Source organism: Ranitomeya imitator, chromosome 6 (genome assembly GCF_032444005.1).
Source record: "Ranitomeya imitator isolate aRanImi1 chromosome 6, aRanImi1.pri, whole genome shotgun sequence".
Lineage (NCBI taxonomy): Eukaryota > Metazoa > Chordata > Amphibia > Anura > Dendrobatidae > Ranitomeya > Ranitomeya imitator.
The window spans coordinates 536,605,590-536,629,035 of NC_091287.1; the positions used below are offsets into that span (position 1 = coordinate 536,605,590).

General features: G+C 43.7%; 1 protein-coding gene across 2 annotated transcripts in view; it reads right to left on the reverse strand.

The window, feature by feature from the left end:
* The window catches only part of ADCY8 (adenylate cyclase 8), a 376,530-nt gene extending 353,433 nt beyond the window's left edge, over positions 1-23,097 (reverse strand). Inside the window, exon 1 of one of the 2 annotated variants that reach the window (XM_069731929.1) lies at positions 21,276-23,097. In XM_069731929.1, coding sequence (XP_069588030.1) covers positions 21,276-22,196 — 921 coding nt within the window. In that variant the 5' untranslated portion in view covers positions 22,197-23,097. The remainder of the gene's footprint in view (positions 1-21,275) is intronic. The other variant, XM_069731928.1, reaches the window with a different exon arrangement.
* Between the last annotated feature and the right edge of the window lie 349 nt (positions 23,098-23,446).

The window sequence follows — 23,446 nt, forward strand, 5'->3', positions numbered from 1 at the left end:
CTCTCTCTGCTGGCACGCTGAGGTCAGGACAGCTGACGGTCAGTCCGAGCATTGCCTTGCGATCCACGTCCAAATTATACGGCCGTCTGACTCTTCTCTAACACTGACACTTGTGGAACAAGATAGTGACACATATAATCTTTGCCTAAATAATTTTTTTTAGGCATGAATTGATTAAAAATAAACAAAATTGTACTCACTTCCCTGCGCCCCCACAGATCCAGCACAGCCCACTCCGCTGGTCTGCAGAGGAGACAAGTACATCTTCAGAGAAACATTTAATGATGACCCCTCCTAGGCACCTGACCACTGCAGCCAATCACAGGCTGACAATCGGCAGCCACCTCTTCCGGAGAAGTCTACGAAGGATCCGCAGGGGGCGCTAGAGGGAGAGATACCTCCGTTTCTTATTTTTAATAAATCAATGCCTAAAATAAAAAGTCTTCATCTCTTTTGCTGCTTATGCAGAGTGCAGCAGTGAAAATGAATTTATCACAGGCTGCTGTGCTCCGTGTAGAGACAATGAGCATGACACAGCTCATTTCATTAGACTGAGCTTTGTCATTTTTCTTGCTGTCTATGCAGAGCGTAGCAGCCGATGACAAACTCATCTAGCCTGCTGCGCTCTACATAAGGATGGGCACTCACTGCACCACTCCAAGAAGCGACATACAGGCCCTGATCCCTGACCCTTTCTCATATAGCGACTGTATTTTTCATACTATCTCATGAATGAGAATTTTTTTTCTCCGATCTTTCAGCTTTATAAAATGAATAAAATATACCACCCCGTAACACAACATACAATGCCGCCCAACAGAGAATTCATTCTCTTGCAGCGCATTAATAATGCAGCATAACTAAAGAGACTTACCAATAAAGTATCGCCCAAAGCTCCGGATTTACATGTTCTGCCACTTTTTCTACGTTCAGTGCTTCATTTCGCAATGTTTCCTACTGATTCCCATTTGTATGAAATAATTACAGCACATGGAAATCACTTACGCCGCTCATACGATTATCAGCCGTGTCCTATATACTAATGGTAGGCGTCTAATGTAGAAGCTCGAAAAGTGGCTAAATGCTAAATTAGTAGGATCCCCCTGTATTCTCACATCATGAGCCCAAATTTTTTTTCAGCATGCTATCATGTCATCTGTACTTACAAATATACAGATTAAAGGGTAATAGAAATAAGGGAGACCTGAAAATGGGACCTGTCACTAGATGAAAATTGGCCAGTTTTTGCTCTAAATTTATTCCCGCTGAAGTCCTGAAAATTCGGGGAGTTTTTTGGTTAAAAATCCACTGTACGGTGCCAGAATACAATTACCCTAAGCCAGCCACAATGTCCTATTTCCCAACCACAATTCCCCTATACCAGACACAATGACTCTTAGTGTTGAGACATAGGGAAGATATGGGGTGATTGCTAGACCCAGAGGATGGGTCAAGAGAGGGATTTTTGAAGATGGGTATGATAGAAGTATGTTTGAAGCATGAGGCGAAAACACCATTTGTTAGTGATAGGTTGAACAGATGGGTTAGGGTTAGGATGAAGGCTGTGGTGAGGTTTGGGATAAGGTGGAACAGGATCGGATCGAGTGCACAGGTGGTGAGATGTGGTGTTGGGAGTAGAGAGGAAAGTTGATCTTCCATAATATTGGAGAAGCTGGTTTTGGAGGAGGAAGGCTGAGTAATCATGAGGAGGAGCTATAGGGCCTGTAGACCAATCTTCTACTTGAAGAAGGACAATGTCCCATATCCCAACCACAATTCTCCTACACCAGTAACATTGCCCCATATCTCAACCCCAGTTCCTCTACATCTGTCACAATGCCCCATATCCCAACCACAATTCTCCTACAACAGCCACAACGTCCCATAGCCCAACCTCAATTTCCCTACACGGTAAGATTGCCCCATATTTCAACCACAATTCTCTTACACCAGCCACAGTGTCCCATATCCCAACCACAATTGTCCTACAACCACCACAATTCCTCATATCCCAACCACAATTTCCCTACACTAGTAACATTGCCCCATAACTCAACCACAATTATCCTACACCAGCCACAATACCCATTATCCCAACCCCATTTTCCCTACAGCAGTAGCATTGCCCCATATTTCAAGCACAATTCTCCTACACCAGCCAGTGTCCCATATCCCAACCACAATTGTCCTACAACCACAATTCCTCATATCCCAACCACAATTTCCCTACACCAGTAACATTGTCCCATATTTCAACCACAATTCTCCTACACCAGCCACAGTGTCCCATATCCCAACCACAATTGTCCTACAACCACAATTCCTCATATCCCAACCACAATTTCCCTACACTAGTAACATTGCCCCATAACTCAACCGCAATTCCTCTACATCTGACACAAAGCCACATATCCCAACCACAATTCAGCTATACCAGCCAAAATTCCCCAAATCCCAACCACAATTCTCCTACTCCGGTCATATTGTCCCATATCTCAACCACAATTCCTCTATACCATCCACAATGCCCCATATCATCACTACAATTCCCCTACATGAGCCATATTACCACATATCCCAACCACAATTCCCCTATACCAGCCAAAATGCCCCAAATCCCAACCAAAATTGCTCTACACCAGCCACAATGCTACATATTCCAACCTCAATTCCTCTACACCAGCCACAATGCTGAATATCCTAACCACAATTCTTCTAAGCCAGCCACATTCCCAACCACAATTCCCCTAAACCAGTAACATTGCCGCATATCCCAATCCCATTTCTTGTACACTAGCCACAATGCCACATATCTCAACCACAATGCCACGTATCCCAAACACGATTCCTCTACGTCAGTCACAATGCTAAAAAAAAAAGAGAACTAGCTTCAACATGGTGGCCATGACTGATTCTCAAGAAACAAATATACTAAAAGAAGAACAATTTGATTCTCCTTGCCCTGGTCCAGGGTCCAATCTGGTCCTCCTTGGCATCTAGCCTTTACTTCTGTGCCTAGAATTCTGGGCGCACTTACGACGTCACAAAGTCTTGGCACCTAACAAGTGCCAATGGTGTCGAGGAGGTCAGGACGAATATACCAGGCATAGAAGTGAAGACAGTCAGCCACGGAAGACCAGACTGGACAGGAAAATCAAATTACTTAAGTCTACTGGGCAAAAGACCCACGTCATGTACCCCTGATGCTCAGGTCTCACAACACCACTGATGGTCCCATCTTTAGAGTCTTCAAAATGACTGTTGTCCCGTATTACAAATCAGAAGTGTTCTTGACCCTGGAAAGACCTGGACAGTTCATGTCATCTTTGCTAATGATACTTTAGCACCATAATGCCTAAAATTGTGTTGCAATCCCCCCAGTTACACGTAGATTGTGGTATGCAGGTCAGATTGCTCTTTAACCTCTCCCCTACATGTATCATTCCCTAAGATCCCTCTATCCGGCACAGACTATAATTTACAATGACAGGGCCACCTTTCTAACCATATGGACTTAGTCCAGTAAATCAGTGCAGTAAACAGCTCCAGTAAATTACAGCTATATAAAAGAGCGTTCTATTCTGACCCGGCTGCCATGTTTATCTACACTTACAAATTACATGTTGATCACGTTACATTATCTTCTCTATTGTGTATACGACCCATGAGACTGAGCTGCAAAGAGCCTTCTTTCAGTCGACAACATCTATGTAATTGAAATACCAGGTGCACAGCCTATTCCTCGCACTGGGTGACAGCCAAGGAACTTCGGTGGCATCGTAACAATCCCCAACACACCTGAAACACCCAGCGGGCCAATTACTCCATATGTTTCACTTTATAATAATAGAGTGATCTCATGAAAGTAACCCACGATTATCTGGATAGATACACGATTCAAGTCTCTGCTGATGGGCAGGTAAATCTAGGTTCATAAAGAATCCTCTATGGCAGAATTCCTCAAAAGCAAATCAGGAGCCACCCGTAGATCTGGGATCCACTAAATGTAGCTCCTCAGATGTCTTTTTGCTAACTGAAAAGACACGTATAATGTCAATATTAAATGGGAAAGTGCAAATATTGTATGTAAAATGTTTGAAGGCTAGAAGTTAGCAGTTTGCCTCATGGATGATGCACCCCTGCGTACTAGGTGTACCTAGAATGTGATAGTTTTTCTGAGAGTTGACACTGATTAAACCTTGGTTGCTAATATAACAAGTTAAAATGGCACCCTCCTTTCTAAATTACAGGTGGGAAAGTGCAAGTGCTGCGTGTAATATATTTTAAGGCAGAGAGGGTACCACTTTGGCTCATGGATGACGCACCCTTGAGTACTTTGGTTACTAGGGATGTAATAGAATTACTAAAAGTTGGCACTTGGAGGTGGAAAAGTGCAAGTACTGCATGTACTACATTCGAGGGCAGGAAGGTTTATCATTACAACATTCATGATGCACCCCTGTTTACTGAGAGTACCAATCATGTAATAGTTTTACTGTGAGTTGACACAATGATAAAAACCATGTTTTTTTAAGGTATAAAAGGCATCTGCCTTTCTCAATTAGAGGTAGAATGATGCAAGTACTATATGTTACATACTGTACAGTATTTAAAGACAGGGAAGTTATCATCTTGCCTCATGTATGATGCACCCCTGTGTACTAGGGGTACGAGGAATGTAATAGCATTACTAAAAATTGTCATTCATTTAAAAAAAAAATTGTTATGGCACATATAATGTCATCCTCCTTTCACAATTAGAGGTTGTCAAGTGCAAGTACTCTAAGTAATATATTTGAAAAAGGGACGTTATCACTTTACCTCATGGGTGATGCATCTCAAGATAGAGGGTGGGCCATTTATATGGTTACACCTAAATAAAATGGGAATGGTTGGTGATATCAACTTCCTGTTTGTGGCACATTAGTATAGGGGAGGGGGAAAACTTTTCAAGATGGGTGGTGACCATGGTGGCCATTTTGAAGTCGGACATTTTGAATCCAACTTTATTTTATTCCAATGGGAAGAGAGTCATGTGACACATCAAACTTATTGAGAATTTCACAAGAAAAACAATGGTGTTCTTGGTTTTAACGTAACTTTATTCTTTCATGAGTTATTTACAAGTTTATGACCACTTATAAAATGTGTTCAAAGTGCTGCCCATTGTGTTGGATTGTCAATGCAACCCTCTTCTCCCACTCTTGATACACTGATACCAACACCTCAGAAGAAATGCTAGCACAGGCTTCCAGTATCCATTGTTTTAGATGCTTCACATCTCGTATCTTCACAGCATAGACAATTGCCTTCAGATGACTCCAAAGATAAAAGTCTAAGGGGGTCAGATTGAGAGACCTTGATGACCAATCCACTTTCCAGGAAACTGTTCATGTAGGAATGCTCAGACCTGACACCCAAGATGGTGCACCAACACATTATGGGTGTCAGGTCTGAGCAGGCCTACATGAACAGTTTCCTGGAAAGTTGAATGGCCACCAAGGTCTCCCGATTTTATAAGCAAGCACACCATTGTTTTTCTTGTGAAATTTTCAATAAGTTTGATGTGTCACATGACCCTCTTTCCATTGGAAAAAAATAAAGTTGGATCCAAAACGGTCGACTTCAAAATGGCCGCCATGGTCCCCACCCATCTTGAAAAGTTTTCCCCCTCCCATATACTAATGTGCCACAAACAGGAAGTTGATATCACCAACCATTCCCATTTTATTTAGGTGTATCCATATAAATGGCCCACCCGGTATTAGTGGTACCAATGATAAAATTGCATTATTGGAAATTAACACTAGGATTAAATCATATTACCTGATATAACAAGTATAATGTTACCTTCACTTTCTGAATAGGAGATGGGAAAGTGAAAGAATGAAATATATTTGCAAAGTGCAGACCCTTGAAGGCAGAGAATTTTCATCTTGGATCACGGATGGTGCACCCCTGTGTACTAGGAGTAACAGGAATGTAATAGAATTACTGAAAGTTTACGCTAGAATTTAACTTTATATCACTAGCACTGCTGAAAAAGTTGTATCACTCTTTCATGTCTTGAAAAAGACTTTGTTCAGTCTGATTCATACAGTATCTGAAAGTGGCTTGTGGGCTACTGGAGGTTGAAGACCTTTGCAGAGGCACAACCTGAAAGAAAGCACATCTCGACAACTTTTCCTTGGAAGCAAACTTTTCTCAACTGTGCAGGATCACATTATATGAAGGGAGTTATCCTGAGAAACAATATAGCTGATAAGATGTATTATTACTAGTGTCCAGCCAGTGGTGGAGTGTAAAATTATAGATCGCCACAGATCTTCAGAAGGGTTCCATAGAGGGATTTATAGATGATGATAATAATACACTCCTGCACCAATTCCCTGAAGGTCCCATTCTTACTTGGTCCCTGCTGGTCTTTTGCTCCCTGGTCCTGCACTAGACTCAAAATCCCAATTTAGCCAAACGCTGACTAAAGCGTGTTACTGATGAGGCCAGTGATTCATTAAAAGGGCATTTCCAGCCATTACCGATGTTTCAAGGACATGACCAGGAGGCACAGAACAAAGACTTTGGAGGTATCTCTCTCCGACACTGATATCGAAACCTCTTTGAAACATGGAGAATTATAAAAATACAACTGATGATGCCGATGGGCCAAGAAAGCCAAATCTCTATAAAACTACCTAAACCAGTTGGCACTGTCTAGAGAATGCCATTGATTTGACAGTATGAGATTTAGAACTTATGGACCCCTATAAAGATCGCAAACCCATTTTACACAAATTAGCATAATTTGATTTCAATGTATGACGTCTAGAATGTATGGACTCCATAGAGTGCCTATAACCCTTTCGTACTGCCTAGGGATTGCTATTGCTTTGAAAGTATGGGTTTTATACTGAATGGACTCTATTTAGATCCCAACTCCATTCAACCAGAAAGATCAGCACGTGTCTTTCATCTAAATGTACAGTAAAGTCCAGAAATACTTGAACAGTGATACAAGTTTTTGGCATTTCAGCTGTTTACCTAAATCAAGTTACAGCTATATAATAAATATGGGCATAAAGTGTGAACGTTCAGCTTTAATTTGGGGTTATTTACATTCTAATTGGAGTTAGAGTTTAGGAGTTAAGGCTCTTTAATGTAAAGCTGTCTCTTAATGCAGGGACCAAAGATAATTAGACAATTATCTCAAAAGCTCTTTAATGGGATGCATTGGTTATTCCCTAGCTAATCCATCATCAATTAAGCATGTAAAAGGTCTGGAACTGATTCCAGATGTATTATTTGCATTTGGAAGCTGTTGCTGTGAACCCACAACATGCAGTCAAAAGAGCTCTCAATGGAGGAGAAACAGACCATCATTAGGCAAAAAAAAATAAATCTATCATAGAGATAGCAGAAATGTTAGAAGTGGCCTAATCAACATTGGTACATTCTGCAAGACATTGGTTTGGTTCATTCTGAAAAAAAAGAGTGCACTGGTGAGGTTGGGAACTCAAAAAGGCCTGGACGTCTACGGAAGACCACAATGATGGATGATCAGAGAATTTGTCTCATGGTGAAGCCCCTTTCACAACATGCACCCAAGTGAAGAGCACTCTCTGGGAAGTTGGTGCTTCAGTATCTAAGTCCACCATAAAGAGAAGACTTCATGAAAGCAAATACAGAGGGTTCACTACAAGGTGCAAACCTTTAATTAGTTGTAAAATTAGAAATGTCAGATTAGACTTTGCCAAAAACATCTAAAGAAGTCACCCAGTTCCAGAAAAGCAATCACAGGGCAGAAGAAACCAGGACCAAACCTGTACCAGAATGATGGGAAGAAGAAAGTATGGAGAAGGCTTGGAACAGCTCATGATCTGAAGCCCAGCACATCTTCAGTAAAACATGGTGGAGGCGGTGTGATGGCGCGGGCATGCATGGCTTCCAATGGCACCGAATCACTAGTGCTTATTGATGATGTGACTTAAGACAGAAGCAGCCGGATGAATCATTCGTGTACTGGGCGAGACTGTCTGCTTAGATTCAACCAAATACAGCAAGAATGATTGGACGGCGCTTCACAGGACAGATGGACAACGACCCAAAACATTCTGCGAAAGCAAAGAGGTGGAATATTCTGTAATGGCCGAGTCATCACCAGATCTCAGCCCCATTGACCTGCATTGCACATGCTGAAAGCAAAACATAAGGCAAAAAAGAGACACAAACAAGCAACAACTGAAGTCGGCAACAGTAAAGGCCGGCAAAGCATCACAAGGGGGGAAGCCCAGCGATGGTGACGTCCATGGCCTCCAGACTTCAGGCCATCATTGCCTGCAAAGGATTCTCTACAAAGTATTAAAACTGAGTATTTTATTTATGGTAAAGTTAATTTGTCCGATTATTCTTGAGCCCCTGAAATGAGGAGGCTTTGTAGAAAACTGGTTGCAATTCCTAAACCTTTCCCAGGATATTTTTATTCGACCCCTTTAATGAAACCTGAAAGTCTGCACTTCAGCTGCATCTCAGTTGTTTCATTTTAATTAAAAAAAATTGGCCTGCGGAGCTGAAATCATGGAGATCACTGTCCAAATATTTCTGGATTTGACTGTATGTTCTCTAAACTGTATTTGCGGACTATAAGACACACTTTTTCCCCCAAAATTTGGGAGGAAAATGGGGGTGAGTCTCATGGTCTGAATGTAACATAGTAACATAGTTAGTAAGGCCGAAAAAAGACATTTGTCCATCCAGTTCAGCCTATATTCCATCATAATAAATACCCAGATCTACGTCCTTCTACAGAACCTAATAATTGTATGATACAATATTGTTCTGCTCCAGGAAGACATCCAGGCCTCTCTTGAACCCCTCGACTGAGTTCGCCATCACCACCTCCTCAGGCAAGCAATTCCAGATTCTCACTGCCCTAACAGTAAAGAATCCTCTTCTATGTTGGTGGAAAAACCTTCTCTCCTCCACACGCAAAGAATGCCCCCTTGTGCCCGTCACCTTCCTTGGTATAAACAGATCCTCAGCGAGATATTTGTATTGTCCCCTTATATACTTATACATGGTTATTAGATCGCCCCTCAGTCGTCTTTTTTCTAGACTAAATAATCCTAATTTCGCTAATAATGTAGCTTATCAGGGTGCGGGGGAAGCTGTGCTAGAGAAGTTAGATGAGGCAAGGTCGCCCCTGCAAAAAGCCGGCGGTGGCAGGAGTGGGGCCACGCTGCGGACCTTGAGCTGGAAGGAGGGGTATACCGGCAGAGCCTTCCAAACCTGTCACAGTTATAACCATCTCAATGCAGAGACAAGTTATAGCAGTAGGACTCTGGTAATTGAGAGACTTGATCTTTGCCTGTCTGATCTGAAACTTTGCAGAGTTTTTCTCCACGTAGGAAATATATTCACAAAACTCCCGGCCGAATAGCACAAGAAAAGCTTTGAAGGCACAAATCGTCCTTGGGAACCAAGTTCCATAATTACTTCCTTGTTGGAAACCGAAACCGAAGTCACTATAGTCTCTTTTTCTCAATTAAATTGAACCTGTCACTTGTCATGAATATTTATTTATTTTTTTTAATTTTGCGCAAATGAGTTATGGTATCTCCTGATGAGGCGAATTAATTAAGCTCTAGGTAAGAGTGAGCAGCACGGACCAGAGGCGCAGGATTAACTAGATGCCATGTGGAACAGCGAGGACCATTACAGATGGATATGCAGGATAGGATGTGGATCAGCACGGCTTGAGGTGCTAGAAACAGCAGCAGAGCACCTTGACTCAGCAGAGACTAGTAGGCGAGCAGCTACATTAATGCAGCACAGTTGAGTATGTGGAATTGAACCAGCAGAGACAAATGAGAAGGCAGGTACCTTGATGAAGCAAAGTTGAGCGTGTGGATAACACTTTGAATATGCAGATCTAATAGCCAGGGGGTGAGAGTGTGCATAGCACTCAGGAGCAGAAGAACCGAGTAGGCAATCAGGAACCTTACGGTGCAGACCTGGAAGTGCTGATAGCATTCAAGAACAGAAGAACCGAGTAGGCAATCAGGAACCTTACGGTGCAGACCTGGAAGTGCTGATAGCATTCAAGAACAGAAGAACCGAGTAGGCAATCAGGAACCTTACGGTGCAGACCTGGAAGTGCTGATAGCATTCAAGAACAGAAGAGCCGAGAAGGCAATCAGGAACCTTACGGTGCAGACCTGGAAGTGCTGATAGCATTCAAGAACAGAAGAACCGAGTAGGCAATCAGGAACCTTACGGTGCAGACCTGGAAGTGCTGATAGCATTCAAGAACAGAAGAACTGAGTAGGCAATCAGGAACCTTACGGTGCAGACCTGGAAGTGCTGATAGCATTCAAGAACAGAAGAGCTGAGAAGGCAATCAGGAACCTTACGGTGCAGACCTGGAAGTGCTGATAGCATTCAAGAACAGAAGAGCTGAGAAGGCAATCAGGAACCTTACGGTGCAGACCTGGAAGTGCTGATAGCATTCAAGAACAGAAGAGCCGAGAAGGCAATCAGGAACCTAACGGTGCAGACCTGATAGCACTCAGGAACAGCAGGACTGAGTGTGCAGACAACACTCAGAAGCAACTGAGTAGACAATCAGGAACCAGGCTTAGTCAAGTGGGACATAAGGCTTGACTCCCAAAGAGAACATGGCAGCCACCTGAATACTCGGCGCAGCCACCTGAGTCAGCCCTTGGATAATGATGGATGCATAAATTAAAAAAAAAGTCTCCATGCAGCTACGACTAAGGGGAAATTACAGCAAAGTGATAAAGGGGTTTTCCAAGATCAGAGAAATTTGGGCCAAGACGTCAGAAGAAAAAATGGCATTAAATAAAAATTCCCTGGTCAGTCTGGCATCCAGTGCTCCCCGACACTCTTATTTTTCAGGCTTTTCTCTAACCTCAGCAATAAGCATCGCTGGGGAAGATAAGGGATAATGTGAATCCGAATCCAGGAAAAATATATGACATAATTCTCACTGACAGAGTCCATAAAAGTAAGAATCACACCGATCAGACAGGCACAAAGAGGACTTGATGTCCCCTCCGCGACGGCCGTGGATGGGGGTCGTCTTTAGAATACCAGACTGGTAAATATAGTAGCGACAAAGTAAAACCTGTAATAATCTCTGCGGTATTGCACATGTTCTTTTTTTATTATTAATAATCATGTTGTTTTTCTTCTGACTGTTCAATCTCCTAAGGGAAAGATTAATTCTAGTACCATGCAGATGTTACACTACATTAAATCAGTTACTGATGTAAAAAGACATATAAATATAGATAAAATACATATACTGTGGGATAGGGAGATGGATAGATTATATATATATATATATATATATATATATGTATATATATACATATACACATATATAGATAGATAGATAGATAGATAGATAGATAGATAGATAATCAATAATAGATTGTCACAAGTGTGTCACGTCCTCCTGGGAGATCTGGGGTTAGAAAATCAGTACGTATTGTGAATCACAGTTCTTCAATTTTGCTTGTGTGTTTGTGTCCCATATTGAACGGATTTGGTTTCCTTTAGTGCTGAAGAGGTTAATGACTCTTTCTGTGCTGGACAAAAACATGCAGTTCTGTTTCAGCTGCTTCTGATCTGGCCATTACCTCTCCCTATAAAACCGGCCAGACCTTCTCTTCCTTGCCAGTGAAAGCTTTGCTTCCTAGATCCTTGGAGACACAGTGCTGAATTGGAGATCGTTGCTGCTACTGGAGATTGTTGCGTGCTGTTTTGGGATATATGCTTTCCTCATTGTCCTATTCCTATTTGGTTGGTACATTTCTATCCTTCCATATATACATCTTTACCTTTGGCAAGTGTTTGTACATTTGTTGCTTCCTGTTATCCCTATCTGTCTTATGTGTAGATACAATAGAATTTCAGTCCTAGGCTTCCTGGGGGAGGCAGAGGAGACAGTTTAAGGAATAACAGGAGAACAGTAAGGCTGGTGGCCCAAGCATCCTCACCTTTAGAGGTACCTTTGGGAGTAGGGATAGTTAGGGACCCAGTCCTTGGGACAGTTCATGGCCCCTTTCCCTAATCACAAACAGTCACAGTATAACATAGATAGATAGAAGATGGATAGATAATAGACAGATAATATATATATATATAATATATAGATAGGTAATAGATATATAGATAATAGATAGGTAATAGATAAAAGATAAATAGATAGATGTTAGATATTAGATAGATAGATAATAGATATATGATAGACAATATATAGATAATAGATGTATGATAGATAGATAATATATAATAGATAGGTAATAGATATATGATAGATAATAGATGAAAGATAAATAATAGATAATAGATACCCCCGGAGACAAATGTGACACTCGCGGAGCAGTGCCGCCATATTGGCTGCCATAGTATCATTATAATTATTATTTATTTATGGTGCTGTACATGAGAAAGGGGTTTTGTACAGAGTTATATATATCATTTACAGTAAACAAATTTACGATGACAGACTGGTACAGAGTGGAGAGGACCCTGTCCTTGCGGACTTACATTCTATGGGATAATGGGGAAGAGACAGAAGGTCCGGGGTGTGGCAGCTCTGATGGTGGTGAGGCGGCAGCTCTGATGGTGGTGAGGCGGCAGCTCTGATGGTGGTGAGGCGGCAGCTTGGGTGGTTGGTGATGCGGCAGCTCGGGTGGTGAGGCGGCAGCTTGGGTGGTGGTGAGGCGGCAGCTTGGGTGGTGGTGAGGCGGCAGGTCAAGTGGTGGTGAGGCGGCAGCTCGGGTGGTGGTGAGGCAGCAACTCGGGTGGTGGTGAGGCAGCAGGTCAGGTGGTGGTGAGGCGGCAGCTCGTGTGGTTGGTGACGCGGCAGCTTAGGTGGTTGGTGACGTGGCAGCTCGGGTGGTTGGTGAGGCGGCAGCTCGGGTGGTGGTGAGGCAGCAGAATGGTTATTGCAGGTTGTAGGTGTGACGCCCAGGAGACCGGGATACCCAGCACCGGACCAATGGAGTCTGTCTCTTGAGGGGGATGTCACGGGTGGCTTGACCCGGTGCTGTGGCCTCAGGCAATGCACAGTGTAAGGGGTATCATGAGGGGACAGGCACTTACTTGATCAGCAGCAGGTTCTCCCAGCGGTGACAATCCTGATCCTGGATAGATGGCTATTGTCCAAATGAAAGACTGAGGCACTGAAACGTTTAACCAGTTTACTTTAACATAAAAGGATTTACAACCAGTCCTGTCACCGGAGTCTGTATGGGAACTCTGAGTTACTTTGACCCTGCCGGGGTCTTCGCCTCTTATTGTGCGCAATTTCTGTGTGGCCCTGCTGCTGTATGTGAACTGGCTGCCGGCCCAATCTGTCCCCTCCGGGTCCTGGTTCGACGGGCAACCCGAGTCCTTTTATCGGTTTACCCCCTCCGGGAGTACCGCTGAACTCTGTATCTGTTGCTGCGTCCGGCCCTAGTGAAGCTGATATCACCTCACGTTTTTCCGGTTGCTGTATTATATATAATGAATACAGCCACGGATCCGGTATCCGTCTTTGCGCCTGTTCTGGGTAGTGATTAATGCTACCCGGTTCTCACAATGTCCTTTTTCTCTATCCCTCTTCTCCTCAGGCCGGTGATTTAGGCCTGGTAACAGTCACAGGGCTGTTAGAGATTCAACTGTATGACCTCTCACTTTCAGCTCCTTAGCCCAACTGCCATTTCTTCTCTCAGACCAGAATGGATCAAGGGGAGTCTCTGGAGCTCCCCCTTCTGGCCGGAGGTGGTAGTGCAGTCTTGCTATTTTAGTATTTGTACTTACTGTCAGTAACTATTTTTGTGGCAAATACCCCTAGGGGTGCCACATTGGCTTTCCTGAAGAGATGGGTTTTCAGGTTCCATCTGAAGGCAGTTGTATCAGGAACGAATAAGTGTGGAGGAGAGTTGGAGGTCAGTTAAAACAGAGGGAGAGAAGTACATGGTATTCTGGGGTACAGTGGGTATTCCAAATCATGTGTATTAGAACAGTGTCCTCATCAGGTGAATGAAACTGATGTCTGGATGTTGACCATGAACTTGTGCCCGTCAGTACGGGGCTTCAGTAAGTGTGGAGGGGAGGAGGACGGAGAGAAGTACATGGTATTCTGGGGTACAGTGGGTTGTCCATATCATGTGTATTAGAACAGTGTCCTCATCAGGTGAATGAAACTGATGTCTGGATGTTGACCACAAACTTGTGCCCGTCTTAAAGAGTACGGGGCTTCAGTAAGTGTGGAGGGGTCCTGGAGGGTCGGTGGCGCTCCTGCCTACGCTGCAGCAGGGGGCGCTATGACTAGAGCTGAAGGCGTCTGGTCCGGGTCGTTACACCGAGAGCTGCCGGACACGGCCCAGGTCTTATATCAAGTAGCTCTTAGAGATGGAGGTGGAACGCGCTAAAAACGCGCGCGTGTTTTTTTATCTGCAGATTTTTCGGGTGTTATTCAAGTTTATGGGGAGAACTCAGCCGCACAGTCACTTGCCGGCGGCATTTATTATTTTTGGTGCTTTTTCATCATGTGGCGGTCACACTCTGGATACGTAATGGTGCCCTCTTTGCTGCCTCATTATACGCAGCCTCCTCGTTATTACGCTCTCCCGGCGCTGACTGACGGCACAGAACGTCGCAGCGTCTTAATAGCATATATTGAACGGCTTTATGGCAAAAACCTCAGCAGTAAAGTGACATCTTTTAATTTAGAGCGCGTGTGACGTCACCGGGAAGATTTCTTTCATCGAGAAAGCGTTTAGAGAGCGAGCGGACAATAGGAGTGATGGTGCTGAGGCCGGTATCCTTCACCCCCATGTGTTTCCACAATACAGTCACTCATCGGATGGGAAATATTAGCTATGCCCTATTTACCATGGTGCTCCGATTTTCGACGGGGGAAAAACCCTTATAGGGGATTTTTATTTATTCTTACCCTATAGACGCCCACAGAGGAGCACGAGACATATAATTCTATGCTCGGACCGGATCACGTGACTTTACCAGGTGCGTGACTCAGAGGCGTGGAAGGTCGGCATAACTGATAATAACCGGGGGGCGGCATTAAAGGCACATGGCAACTAGATGCCTTTGGTTAAAGAGCTGTTTCTGGAGTTTGGTTGCTCGTATTGAATATATGCTAGATGTTAAGTGCCTGGCATTGCAGATATCTGCATCCCCTTATACAGGTGAAACTCAACTGAATCTATGAATATAATTCCAGAGATGCAGTAAAGACTGACACCAGCACAGTGGTAATGACACAGCGCCACACATTGTATTGTGGCCAGAACTGGTATTGCAAGCTCTACTATATACAAGCATATAGGGGAATGTTTGTGGCCATTACAAAACACCCTGTGCGTCACTGCCTCTTAATCACCCAATTGGATGCCCACCGATCTGATCTTAGTGACGTATTCTAGGGTAGGACATCAGTATTATTTATACCTAACATTACAAAGGATAGCTGGATCCGTGGAGGTCCCGAATGCTCAAGGATGAGGCTCTGAAATTCCCCGAAGCAGTGGCCACATATGTGCTCCATCTCTCCATTCATTGTCTATGGGACTGCTAGAAGAATCAGTCACGTAGAGAATGAATAGATTGGTGGTACATATGAATGGGCAACACTCAATCCCAACAGGACTATTCCTGGTATCAGTGGGGGATCCCGGCAGTAAGAATCCCACCAGGGCGTGATAAACTGATCTGACACTCTAGGGCACTTAAGAGCCCAAGGCATCTTGGGTTTGCATAGGTGCTATATGGCACACCATACTAAAGAATGGCACGTTATATACACCCTATATGGGATGAGGAACACATGGGCTACTTGCACAGTGAACAAGTCTGTAAGAACATGTTCACACACCACCAAGAAACCTGAAGACACAAAAGAGAATGGTAAAACCAAAAACACTCAGTTTGAAAAAATGTTTGCAGTAATCCGCAAGTGCTAGTAAAAGATGTAAATAACAGGGTATTTGGTTGATACGTTTTTTGCAAAAAATGTATACTAAGCTGCTCTACCAATCTTCACGGTATACCCATATATGGGTATACCGTGAAGATTGGTAGAGCAGCTTAGTATACATTTTTTGCAAAAAACGTATCAACCAAATACCCTGTTATTTACATCTTTTACTAGCACTTGCGGATTACTGCAAACATTTTTTCAAACTGAGTGTTTTTGGTTTTACCATTCTCTTTTGTGTCTTCCTATATGGGATGGTATATGGGACATCCTCTGCACCATAGAGGGAAGGCTATATGTCACACAATAGTAAAGAATGGCACGTTATATACACCCTATATGGGATTGTTATATGGGACATCCTCTGCACCATAGAGGGAAGGCTATATGTCACACAATAGTAAAGAATGGCACGTTATATACACCCTATAGGGGACGGTATATGGGACATCCTCTGCACCATAGAGGGAAGGCTATATGGCACACCATACTAAATAATGGCGCGTTATATACACTCTATAGGGGACGGTACATGGGACATCCTCTGCACTATAGAGGAAAGGCTATATGGCTCACCATGCTAAATATTGGAGCATTATATACATCCTATAGGGGATGGTATATGGGACACCCCCTGCACCATAGAGGAAAAGCTATATGGCACACCACACTAAATAATGGAGCGTTATATACATCCTATAGGGGACGGTATATGGGACATCCTCTGCACCATAGAGGAAGGGCTATATGGCACACCATGCTAAATAATGGAGTATTATATACATCCTATAGGGCATGGTATATGGGACATCCTCTGCACCATAGAGGAAAGGCTATATGGCACACCATACTGAATAATGGAACGTTATATACACTCTATAGGGGACGTTATATGGGACATCCTCTGCACCATAGAGGAAAGGCTATATGGCACAGCATACTAAATAATGGTGCGTTATATACATCCTATAGGGGACGGTATATGGGACATCCTCTGCACCATAGAGGAAAGGCTATATGACACACCACACTAAATAATGCTGCATTATGTACACCCTATAGGGGACGGTATATGGGACATCCTCTGCACCATAGAGGAAAGGCTATATGACACACCACACTAAATAATGCTGCATTATGTACACCCTATAGGGGACGGTATATGGGACATCCTCTGCACCATAGAGGAAAGGCTATATGGCACAGCATACTAAATAATGGTGCGTTATATACATCCTATAGGGGACGGTATATGGGACATCCTCTGCACCATAGAGGAAAGGCTATATGACACACCACACTAAATAATGCTGCATTATGTACACCCTATAGGGGACGGTATATGGGACATCCTCTGCACCATAGAGGAAAGGCTATATGGCTCACCATACTAAATAATGGCACGTTATATAGATTCTATAGGGGACGGTATATGGGACATCCTCTGCACCATAGAGGAAGGGCTATATGGCACACCATACTAAATAATGGCACGTTATATAGATTCTATAGGGGACGGTATATGGGACATCCTCTGCACCATAGAGGAAGGGCTATATGGCACACCATACTAAATAATGGCACGTTATATACATCCTATAGGGGACGGTATATGGGACATCCTCTGCACCATAGAGGAAAGGCTATATGACACACCACACTAAATAATGCTGCATTATGTACACCCTATAGGGGACGGTATATGGGACATCCTCTGCACCATAGAGGAAAGGCTATATGGCTCACCATACTAAATAATGGCACGTTATATAGATTCTATAGGGGACGGTATATGGGACATCCTCTGCACCATAGAGGAACAGCACAGCTCCCACCGGCGATCGCGTCCGTCAGGTTCAGCTCCTGACGCTGATGTTCTCTCATCACAGAGTGAAGAATCAGACAGGAATTTCATTCAGATCGGAGCTGAAGCTCATTGATAAAATACGGCGGTATCACTGTGGGAAGGATACAGAGAGCAGGTTCGGGAGGACGTTACATTATTTATGGGGGCTATCACATCAGATATCACAATTGTTATCTCCGCAGTCACAGTCATGGGCGCAGATGCATCTGGGGCTCTATATAGCCATATACCCTCCGAGGTCATTTAGTGGGGGTCTATATGGGCATATACCCCCCAAGGTCATTTAGTGATGTACAGGATATAAAGCCTTACAATAATGGGGTCTCCTTCAGAGCGCTTTTTTCTATGAGCCACCACCATGGCGGTCTTGGCTAGCCCATCCATTACCCAGCTGACTAGTCAGAAGAACGGCTGATATGTAATATTACCTTTTCCTAGTAGTGGCAGATGATATGCAAGATACAAGGGCAGTGGCCATGGGGGGCCGGCTCAGGTTAGGGGCGATCATAGTTCCAAGGCAGATGACCCACTCGACATATCATCCTTTTTAGTATCATGAACTATTAGTTTTATAATCTCTCACATAATATTAATATTCATAAAGTCAAGGTCAAACGTCACCATGAAAGTCTTCTATTAACGCACTGTCCCACATGGCCCCCCACAGTGCAGAGTATGCTGATATACGCACCCTAAAGGCAGTCACTATGTGGCCCAAGGCCAGGGAATATCAAGCTCACTTTGGTTCCTTCCATCTTTCGCATGGGTGATGTAAACCCAAACAAGGGAGGATTCATTCAGAACGAGACCCCATAGACCCTTGACACATGGGCGGACAAACCATTGGTGCATCCTGTGCCATCGCACAAGGGCCAAAAGGTAAAAGGGGCCATTACCACTTCCAAAGCTGCATTATGCTGAGCTATTGGACTGCAATGGACCCATATATTGTCCTTGCAGAGGGGCCTCTGTGTCCACCCCTACCATAACACCGCTAAGCTCCAGGACCTCCTGTGATCATCATGGCATGGTGCCACCAACAAAGTCCATTTCAATCCTTCTATTGGACTCCCTTTCCCTAAGCTCCTGTCCTCTATGTTCCAAACTCTCTTGATATCCCAAGGAAGAGGATTCAGAGTGTTCCCCCAAACTGGTGCCCCTCTAAAAAAAAGTTCCAAGACGGATGGAAGGTTATTTCATTTGCTTCCCCCCACCCAGGGGACAGAAATATGAGGATTTCAAGCAGATACCTCTAGGTCAACTTCAAACCCACCTGACCAGTGAGCCATCATGCTACACTTCTACCTGCACCCCTATACCGATGCTGTGCAGCCCCCTAAAAAGTACATGGGAAAGAAAAGCCTGCACAGCCAAGAGTGATCCTACGCAGGGAGAAATTCAGAAGTCCATTTTTTTTCTAGGAAACAATGGGCATCTATGAGTAGTGATGCCACCTCTTTCTGATGTTGAAGAACCCTTTCGGCAGTGGATTGGTAGCTCAATGGTCATCACTGGGGTCCTGGATTTGAAGGTAACCCAAATGCAAAAAAATTAACCCAAACTAAAAAAAAAACTATTCGGGTGGGAAGTGAGAAAGAAGGACATTCGTTTTTGATATTCACAAGGACAGGAAGTGATGGAAGATATCCCAGTCTGTATGGACATACTGCGTGGGTGGCTGACGGGATGGTAAACGCTGCCTGCAGTATCTAAAAATAATGCAGTCCTTCAGGGGTGGACATATCATCGGTGCAACCTGGGGCCCAAGAGGTAAGGGGGCCCCATTTCAACCATTGGACTGCCAGGAGCCCATAGATTGTTCTTGCACAGGGGCCCTTTTCTGTCTGCATCCGCCAATGCACAGATATTAATGCGGTCCTACAGGCAGAGTAGTCACTTCTTACCATGGCGGCCATAAGCACAAATCCCTACATTCACCAGAAGAGCTTTTCCATGTTATTATGCCCCAGATTATCTGCATATATCCTTAGGATATGATTTACTACAGAAAAGCCTTTAATCGCCCCTAACTATGGTTTTTATTAATGTAGTGTCTACAGACCCAAACGTGCACCACTTGTGCAAATAACCGGAGACACGTCCTGAATCTTATTAATGGTTCTCATATTGAGGTTCTAGGAGGAGGGTGCTCATTGTATTCTTCGATTCCAAGAATGGGAGATGTTTCCTATGGGTGAATGGTACGGGACCGGTAGAGGGAGCCATGTGAATCCTAATTTTGATGGCTCTGAAACAATCTGTGCATTCAGCACCCAGCAGCCTGGAGAGCTCCTGATCTCCAAGACACAATGTTGCACTGTAATCTATAATTCAGCACAAGGGCAGTCCGAGAGATCTGTTAATTGACCAAAGACGAATGTGTTGCCGAATTCGAGCTGAGCACTTAACGACACAGTTTAGTGTCCTTAGTGAATGTCATCCATTGTCTGATATAATGGGAAACGGCAGGAATGTACCTAGAGATACACGAATCTCTTCTCGTGGATCTGTTCCGTGAGGACATTAAATAACAATGGTTTAAATCTGCCGAATGAATATAATTTAAAAAAAAGAATAGGCTAAAGAAACATAATAGAAACATATCTAAATACATAAATGAAAAAATGCATAAATACATATAAAAAAATAAAATAATAAATAAATGTATAAATAAATGCAAATATATATAGCATAATAAATAAAAAAAACAAAATGCATAAATATATATAACATAAATAATTATATAAATGAAAAGAAGATATATAAACATAATAGATAAATATATGAATTAAACATAATTTAAAAAGATACATAAAACATAATAGATAAATATATATAAACTTAAAAAATACATGCATATGCATATAAATTAGCATAATAAATATATTAATAAAATACATATGTAAATGAATAACTTAATAAATAAACGTAACACATAAAGATCCATAAATAATAAATACAGAAATAACAAATGGAACAATAAATAAAATCCCTCCTCAACTAGTAGCTCACAAGGTATGAGGGAGCATCAAACATAACCTTAAAATGCTCAGTGCTTAAAAAAATAAATGAATAAATTCATAGGATGGAAAACAAGGTTGACCGAAATCCAGACCCCGTTCTTGTCTTATGGTACCGTAATAAGGGTATGAGTCAGAAAATAACGTGATGGAGGACAAAGGAGAAGTGGGTTCAGACTTTGACCTGTGAAGGACGAGCCCATGACCTACTTTCCTGAAGGTGATGAATGAAGTTTTTTATACAATTGTTGCACGTCAGAATCCAAACTCCTCAACTTGTCTATATATAACTGAATGAATAACCTTGGGAAGTTTTCCATCTAGATAGATGCTTGAGGGAAACATATCAAACACCCACGCACACACGCACACCAGGTACCTGATTTATGGAAGCCACTGCAAGTCTGGGGATCACCAACTGCATCACGATTTGTAGAAGGGAAGTTATCAATCCAGCCAAAATAGCCCAGGTGAGGGGCAATGGAAGCATGCTGTAGGTAGCAAAAAGTGTGAAGAGTACATAGCCAATACCGTCCCCTAGAAGGCCATATCCTAAACCGGCTGCCAGGATTTGGGTAGCCATGGCTAACCATGTCACAACCCCACTAAACTGTAGATAGGTGTACGAGGTTGTGTCCTTCCTGACAACTACTAAGGCACAGATGACCACCTCAATTCCAGTGAAGAAGCCCAGCAAAATGCCTTTGATGGGGTCCATTGGTGCAGAGGCCAAGGTGAGATGGAGAATCAATAAGGTGAGTTTGGTCAACACGTCCAAGATGTTCATCACCACTTCCGATTTGCGTCGTTGACCGAGGAAATAGCGTTGGTAAAGCCTCTCTAGGTCTCTAGACTTGAAAGAATTCCTTAAGGTTGGGAAGATGACCCCTCGATAGGTGTAGCCCCAGTTTAAGAAGAAATCCGAATTACTAGGGGCGCAGTCCAGGTGAAGGAAGCCCAGATCACTACTTGTCCTCTCTGGGAAGACTTTGGTGCCCCCATTATTGTGTCTATCCCCACCAGAGATTTTGCCAAATTGTCTACTGGCATTAGTGGTGTAGGAGTCATCGGAGGAGAGGGTTTTGGCGCTGCTTTGTTCATTAATGAACCTCTGCTCGGTGATGTGCCTCACCGCCGTCTGCCAGAGGAGCCTTTTGGGTCTGGTGTTGCTGTTGATGGTGGGGGTCTTATTGATGGTATAGAGTTCATCCGTGGCACTGGAGCACCTCACCTCGGACAGCTCCATGGTAGATCTGTACAGTTCTTGCTGTTTTCTTCGCTGGAGCTTACTGAAATACATCTGTGGTCATTTTACTGGCCAATGGCATTGGCTGACAAAAGGTTCTTCTTCTTCTTCTTATGTGCTTAGAGAGGACGCTCACTTTCCGGAGCGGCGTATGGTCCCCAGGTCCATAATCATGGTATCATGTCCTCCCATTAAACGTCGCTATCAACATAACAGGCACTATGTCCAATCATCTTTAAAAACTGAGGTCAGGAACCTCCTGAAGGTTAATCTTCTGTCCGGATGAAACTTCCAAAGAAACATCAGATCTTCACCAAACTGGGATGGAACTGGGAATCAGAGCTGGTGGGAAGGTTGGGACATCTGGTCTGGGGACCAGCAGCTGTGGAAGGAGCATGCAGACATCTGAGGGCTGGAGAACAATAGGAGACTTAGGAACAGTTCATCTGACCAGGAGAACATTGACCTTGGAGATGCAGGAGGCAGCGTGGACCTCAGCTACAGAAGGCATCATCAAGGTCTCACTAAGGTCATTAATGAGGGTGGTGGTGGTGGTGGTGGCAGCTGGTGGTGGTGGTGGCAGCTGGGGTGCAGATGCCACTGTGACACCTCCTTGTGCATGCATTCAGCGCAAAGTTAGGCGCAGGAGCACCAGTGGCTCACTCCTCGGCGGCGGCGGCACAGTGCGGTCCCCGGCAGCCGAACATTGCCATCCTGCTCGCGTCAAATAAACTTCCCTCCTCCAGATAACCAGGAGCTGCTGCTGACCTTCAAGGGGGGCTCCATGGGGGGCTTCATCTCAGGGGCGGGCTCCCCGGTGAGGCCGCTGCAGGGTCCTGTATGCCGGGAGCCGCATGAGCCGGTACCGGAGCGGAGAGCATTAGCGCCCGGGATAGACAGAGGATTACACGAGAGCGGACCTGGAGCGGCGGCTACTGCTGGAGGGGCGGGGCCTGCGGAGTCAGCTGACACCGGGGATGACGTCACAGCCGTCTATTACCTGCAAGTTCACAGCCACAAACCTACTATATGACATATGTGTATATGTATATGTGTATGTATGTATGTATGTATGTATGTGTGTACAGTATATATGTATATGTGTATGTATGTATGTATGTGTGTGTGTGTGTACAGTATATATGTATGTGTGTATATATGTGTGTGTATGTATGTATGTGTGTATATATGTGTATGTATGTGTGTGTGTATATGTGTATGTATGTATGTATGTATGTGTGTACAGTATATATGTATATGTGTATGTATGTATGTATGTGTGTGTACAGTATATATGTATGTGT